This window comes from Nannobrachium achirus, assembly GCF_963921795.1.
Source record: "Nannobrachium achirus genome assembly, chromosome: 5".
NCBI lineage: Eukaryota > Metazoa > Chordata > Actinopteri > Myctophiformes > Myctophidae > Nannobrachium > Nannobrachium achirus.
Window position 1 is genome coordinate 11,967,214 of NC_137814.1, and position 7,493 is coordinate 11,974,706.

The 7,493-nt window shown below is 41.3% G+C and overlaps 1 protein-coding gene across 1 annotated transcript in view; it reads right to left on the bottom strand.

Annotated features, from left to right (window-relative positions):
* Positions 1-7,493, bottom strand: part of LOC308284598 (guanine nucleotide exchange factor VAV3-like) — a gene marked incomplete at both ends in the record, with an annotated part of 124,773 nt that overhangs the window by 71,547 nt on the left and 45,733 nt on the right. The window contains one exon of the mRNA XM_080725264.1: positions 7,388-7,493. This exon is cut by the window's right edge and continues 4 nt beyond it. Within this exon, the coding sequence (XP_080581390.1) occupies positions 7,388-7,493 (106 nt within the window). The remainder of the gene's footprint in view (positions 1-7,387) is intronic.

Here is a 7,493-nt window from a genome sequence, read left to right on the forward strand (position 1 = left end):
TAGGTGGGGGAGGGAGAGAGAAATGAGGTGAGCTTCAGAATAATTACAGTTGAGCCACAAGGTAGAGAAGAGGTGTTCAATCTGCCCGTTCCACACAGTTCAGAATAATGAACCCACTTACACTGCCTTTCTTTGGCTTCAATGAAGCAATCTGGGAGCTGGTACTGATTGTCAGCTGATTGTCAGATGGGCTTCAGGTGTGAGGCTGAGCTTCCCCTGCATGGTTTGAAACAATAAATGAATAAATTAATGCACTCAAACATCATTACTTTATAAAGAAACTCAAAGTCATTACTTCAAAATCAAATCAAACTAGGAATGAGTGTCACTGCGGCTGCTTTTTCCTACCCATATTATAGGTCAGACAGGATTGTGTCAGTCTTTCTGCAGGCTCGCCATCTTTCAGATTCAGTTCTAGGCAATAAACCTGGCCTGGATCAAAGAAAAAGGCCAAATGAATAGAAAAACAACAAATTCAAATAATCTGCTGCACTACAGGCTTGAAACAAAATAATTCCATTAATCTGCCCAACTAGGCATTGGCATTAAACTCAAAATACATCAATTCAATAATCAACGTTGCAGCTAACATACAAGCATTACATTCCAAAAGAAATCGTTTAACATTTAGATCCCAAAACCAAAAACAACATAACATTTCAGAGCACATGGTTAGCTTACCAAGTCACATTGTTCCTCCATCACACACAGCCAGTGTATCGAGTGGATCAGGTAGGTATGGTCAGGTGAGGTAAATCTAAAAGCCAAATTATAGTATGGGTAAGTATAATGAATGAAACTGTTAGAAATTGGAATAGTTGTTGGAATAATGAACAGTGTACAGACCTGCAGCTGCTGCATAATGTAGCAGTGAGTAGCAGCAACCACCAGCACCATGCGGCTTCCAACAATCTGAGAGGGGGGGAGTGGCCTCAACTCAACCACTATTTATACCCTTGCTTAAGAAGGTTGCCATGTTTGGTCGGGTTGCCATGTTCAGTTGCAGTACCAGGGTTTTCACGGCAAAATGTTGTAAAATGTATTTTAAATGCATGAGGTAAGGCTTGAACAGGGGACTTCTGGAATGATAGACAAAGGCCTTACCAGGTGAGCTATGCACAGCTCTGCACAGTGAGAAAATATTACTTTAAATGTTTGTTTTAGAGGCAGAAGAATAATTTGCATACAACTTGCAATATTGATTAAATTATTAAAAATGCATGTTTCAATTTTTAAAAAATCCGATCTGACAGATCTTTAGATGTTGGTCCAAAGTTCATGTAAAAAAAGTTCTGTGCACGTGACGCGAAAGTTCCGGAATAAAAGCGGGTTTAAGTGTTTTACAAACTGCTCAAAATGGCGGAAAATCTATGGACGAAGCTTACTTAACAAAGACAAGGATGGCTTCCGCTTGAGTCAAGGCACGTGTGTAACCAAGTTGCATGTCTTTAAACGAAACGAGGCATGACTTATGCCCCTTTAAAGTTTGAGTTTTCAAACGCTTCGTATAGCGCCCCCCTTTGGCCAATTGGAGTAAGATTGCTTTCAGTGATATTTGGACTAACTCTCTACATATTTGCCAAATGCCATGAACGTGTCACTTTGCATGTATGATTTAGAGGCAGAAGAATAATTTGCATAAAACTGCAACATTGAGTGAATTATTAAAAAATAATGTTTCGCTTTAAAGAAAATCCGGCCGCTGTGCGATGACCGTGTTGGTCCAAAGTTCATGTAAAAAAGGTTTCGCGCACGTTACGCGAAAATCGCAGGAGGAGATAGATTTTGACTGTTTTTCATATAATTCAAAATTGTGGGAGAGGTAAAGGTCAGAGGTCAAAAGTCAGAGCGTAAAAGTTGTTCGGCATGAGGAGACGCATACGTGTATACAGGTTTCATTGCTGTACCTGAAACAGGGCATGAGCTACACCAGTTCAAAGTTTGCACTTTCGAAGGCTTCCTACAGCGCCACCCTTTGGCCGATTGTTGCGAGCTTCGCGTTTTAGCCGTTTGGCATAGTCCTCTGCCATACTGCCATGAACGTGTCACTTTGCATGTATGATTTAGAGGCAGAAGAATAATTTGCATGAAACTGCATTATACGGTTAATTATTAAAAAATAATGTTTCGCTTTAAAGAAAATCCGGCTAACTTTTCAGACCGTATTGGTCCAAAGTTCATGTAAAAAAAGTTTCGCGCACGTTACGCGAAAATCCCAGGAGGAGATACATTTTGACTGTTTTTCATATAATTCAAAATTGTGGGAGAGGTAAAGGTCAGAGGTCAAAAGTCAGAGCGTAGAAGTTGTTCGGCATGAGGAGACGCATAAGTGTATACAGGTTTCATTGCTGTACCTGAAACAGGGCATGAGCTACACCAGTTCAAAGTTTGCACTTTCGAAGGCTTCCTACAGCGCCACCCTTTGGCCGATTGTTGCGAGCTTCGCGTTTTAGCCGTTTGGCATAGTCCTCTGCCATACTGCCGAGTTTCGTAAAAAGCGACTGCACGGTCTAGCCGCTAGAGCAAAAGTGGCGGAATAATAATAATAATAATAATAATAGTGATGAAGTCCAATAACAATGAGTGGCCAAGGCATTGCCACTTCGTGGCCTTGGCCACTAATAAATATAGCTGCAAGCAGCGATAAAGTGGCCAAGGTAGAAAAAGTAGGAAAGCAAAAAAGCATCAAGGGAAAGCAAAGAAGAAATCAAAGAAAAACTAGAAGCAGTGTTCTTCCGAACAGGTCTCCAGCAGGTCAGGTGTTTTTTTTTTTGGCCTAGTGGTGACTATAATAGGCCAAAGTCAAAAGGGTACCACGTGTTCTTTGGCCTTTCACGGCAATCGGACGCTGCATGCGGGATTTGAGGCATTTTGTTCCAAAAATGGGTTTTGCTAAAATTGACCCGCTGGTGTCGCTATAACAGGCCAATGTGAGAAGGGTGGCATCTGTTCCTTGGCCTAGTGGGAATGTGCGTGCAGAATCTCACACAAATAGCAGGCTGCGTTTGAGACATTTTGTTCAAAAAGGAGCAATCCTGCAAACCTTGGAATTCAATGTTAGCCAATTAGATAGAATATGATATTGGACAAATCCGTCATGATTACATCACTGTAGAGATACTGTGTGCCCATTTGTGTGATTATCGGATAAAATCTGAAGGAGTAATATTGAAGAATGCGTTTTCGGCCTTCTGGTGGCGCCATAAATGACAGAGACTCTTCCGATTTTACACTAATCGGCATAGTTATTGGTAAAAGCACAAATTGACCTCTACACAACATGTATGCAAAAGACTATATGCAACAGACATAAAATAGTTCCAAAGAACTCCTCAAGGTTTTAACTCAATATCTTTATTTTCCAACTTTTTCATTAGTTGTCTTTGTTGAAGAGTTGGTCATCAGGTTGTAAACCTTCAAAACAGAGGGTTAACAACCTAGCCATTTTCAGGCATGTCTTTTAAATCACAATGTTTTCAAATAATTCAAGTAGTAAACGTCTTCAAATAAAGTTTTTAAACATTAAAGGGATATTCCACTTTCAAAAAACTTTTTGTCATTGTATGGTCTAATCAGGCTTGTGTGAACACCCTGAACAGTTTTTAATTTTCTTCATTCAGTATTTAGATATTTGATGAAAATGTTTTCTGGCCCGACACGCCCAGTCCCTCTCCCCACACACACTCATTGTAACTTCAAACTCCATTTTAACCATGATAGATTCATTAAAAACACCCATTATTTTTTCTGGTGACTCATAATACCCTCCTAATACGTGAGCAGGCCGTGTTTTTTCCATAACAGTTTTCATAATTTTTTTATATATTGTTATTGTATTTAGTTTTTTCCATTTTCCCAAAGAATTATTAAAAATACATGAAAAACGTTATGGAAAAAACACGGCCTGCTCACGTATTAGGAGGGTATTATGAGTCACCAGAAAAAATAATGGGTGTTTTTAAATAATCTATCATGGTTTAAATGGAGTTTGAAGTTACAATGAGTGTGTGTGGGGAGAGGGCCTGGGCGTGTTGGGCCAGAAAACATTTACATCAAATATATAAATACTGAATGAAGAAAATTAAAAACTGTTCAGGGTGTTCATACAAGCCTGATTAGACCATACAATGACAAAAAGTTTTTTGAAAGTGGAATATCCCTTTAAGTATTGTGAAGTCTGAACCCAAACCAGCACACGGAAACAGTTCTCAAGGTGAAAACGCAATAAGCGTTGTTTTATTCAATGGGGCGTTCCCCTAAAACATGAAATAAAGTTCTTCCCAAAACCGGGGCTTTTAACTCAAAATATGCTTCTTTCCAGAACTTAACAAACAGGGGTTACATTCGAAACATATGTTTCACAGTATGCCGTTGCTTCCATTAACACATGCCATTTCTCTTCCAAGACTCAGATGCAGCTCCTAATTTGCCTACAATGGGAACAGATAGAACCACCATTAGCAATGTGGCAAAATACAGAGCAAATGTGCGACAGAGGAGAACATAGTGGAGTTTTGCTTACTGCTCGATGGAAGAGTCCCTTCGAGAGCCAGCTACACAGTGAAGCAGAGCTCGGTGGTTAAGAGCAAAAACATTTGGATTGCCTGACTCGGAGAAGCTGTGTTGCGGCCAGGTGCTGACAAATCAAACTGATTGCAACAAGCAGCCATCTTAGCTGCTGCATTCTGGGAAATGTAGTTTTTCTGAAAACCAAACTAAGCCATCAGTTAGATTCAGTTCACACGCACGCACGCACGCACGCACGCACGCACGCACGCACGCACGCACGCACACACACACACACACACACACACACACACACACACACACACACACACACACACACACCTGTGCCTAACCATTCTGCATTAGAAGTGGGATTTATGGCTCTTTGAAGTGAGACAGTACCATCGATCTGGCTAACTAAAAAGAGCCGTTCAAAAGACTGGCTCATTTGGCTCCTTGTATATTTATATATTTTTAAAAAGAATTTGTTTAAACATGAATCCACAAGGTGGCACCACATTCCTCTGCTGACAGTTGAGATCACAATTTAGTATTTACCCTTTTCATAAAATGTGTGTGTAAATTAAGCTACCTTGACTTTTGTTATTCATAATACACCAAAAAAAAACAAGCAGGCAACAATGAACTCGCTCCTCAACTTGCTCTCTCTCTCTCACTCACTCACTGTACTCAGTCAGTACTCAGTGGAGTAGCAAGGAGATGTTGAATTGGGGGGAGGGGGTCTCCCCCCCAAATGAACGGCTCTCTACTGCGCGAACCGGATCCCAACGTTCACTTCAAAGAGCCGTTCAAAAGATTTGATTCGTTCGCGAACGTCCCAGCTCTATTCTGCATCTAGCCTAAGGCCCAGATCATGGGAAAACCCTACTCACGTCAGGGTGGGGGGTCCCCAGTTCAAATATGATTCTTTTTGGTTTCAGTGATATTTGGACTTACCCTCTACAGTAGTTCATCATGAAAATTTTACTTTGCATGTATGTTTTAGAGGCAGAAGAATAATTTGCATAAAACTTGCAATGTTGATTGAATTATTAAAAAAGCATGTTTCAATTTTTTAAAAATCCGATCTGACAGATCTTTAGATATTGGTCCAAAGTTCATGTAAAAAAAGTTCCGTGCACGTGACGCGAAAGTTCCGGAATAAAAGCGGGTTTAAGTGTTTTACGAACTGCTCCAAAAGGCGGAAAATCTAAGGGCGGAGCTTACTTAACAAAGACACAGATGTCTTCAGCTTGAGTCAAGGCACGCGTGTAAGCAAGTTGCATGTCTTCAAACGAAACGAGGCATGACTTATGCCCCTTTAAAGTTTGAGTTTTCAAACGCTTCGTATAGCGCCCCCCTTTGGCCAATTCGAGTAAGATTGCTTTCAGTGATATTTGGACTAACCCTCGACATATTTGCCAAATGCCATGAACGTGTCACTTTGCATGTATGATTTAGAGGCAGAAGAATAATTTGCATAAAACTGCAACATTGAGTGAATTATTAAAAAATAATGTTTCGCTTTAAAGAAAATCCGGCTAACTTTTCAGACCGTATTGGTCCACAGTTCATGTAAAAAAAGTTTTGCGCACGTTACGCGAAAATCCCAGGAGGAGATACATTTTTACTGTTTTTCATATAATTCAAAATTGTGGGAGAGGTAAAGGTCAGAGGTCAAAAGTCAGAGCGTAAAAGTTGTTCGGCATGAGGAGACGCATACGTGTATACAGGTTTCATTGCTGTACCTGAAACAGGGCATGAGCTACACCAGTTCAAAGTTTGCACTTTCGAAGGCTTCCTACAGCGCCACCCTTTGGCCGATTGTTGCGAGCTTCGCGTTTTAGCCGTTTGGCATAGTCCTCTGCCATACTGCCGAGTTTCGTAAAAAGCGACTGCACGGTCTAGCCGCTAGAGAAAAAGTGGCGGAAGAAGGAGATGAAGTCCAATAACAATGAGTGGCCAAGGCATTGCCACTTCGTGGCCTTGGCCACTAATAATAATAGTGATGAAGTCCAATAACAATGAGTGGCCAAGGCATTGCCACTTCGTGGCCTTGGCCACTAATAAGTGGCCAAGGGCTTGGCCACTTCGTGGCCCTTGGCCACTAATGATACCTTTGCTGGAAACGTGGTGTAAGCATGGATTTCTACAAAGAGGGCAATTCTTGCAACATGAAATGCTGCATTCAAATTCATGAGAGTTCAGAAAAGGCAATTCACTTGGGTACAGCCAAGGAGGGCATTTGCCTTACTTTCAACCTTAGTAAAAGCTGTATCCATGGTCTGCTAATTTGACAAATGGTTAAAGAATAATATATTGTTACTGTTAAAAGATTCAGGTTGGGGTTTAGGGTCAGGATCTGGCATTTAGCGATTAGGTTTAGGGAATGGAGTTGGAGCTTTATTTGCATTTTGTGCAGCTGCAAGGTCTCAATGCGTTGCAGTGCAACGCGCTGTGCATGTGAGCTTGTATATTGTCTACTTTCGGCGTTAAGGTTACAGTTAAGAATTTCCGAAATCTGCAAAAACAGGCATTCATCAAATCTAAATGTTGATGTCCTCATAAGTATGGTAATACAAAGGTGCATGCATGCATGGGTGTGTGTGTGTGTGTGTGTGTGTGTGTGCGTGCGTGCGTGCATGCGTGCGTGTGTGCGTGTCAACTCGCAGCGTGAGTGCTACAGTTGAGAGCTGATCAAACACTGCACAATCAAAGTCAATATCTCTCAGCACAACTAAACAAAATACACAAAAGCTCCGCACTCAAGACAAATAGGAATCCTACCGCGAGGAGTCACATGAGAAAAACACTGAAAACACAAGCAACACAAACAACACTGAGCAGCGGACAGCTGATGCCCTGCGTGCCGTGGACTCACATGGCCATCTCAAACTGGTCCAGCCATTTCTTCTTCAGCTCCTTGGTCTTGAAAAAGAGCTCGAAGCCGGACTGCCCCTGGCGATGTGTCAGGTAGAACCCATAGC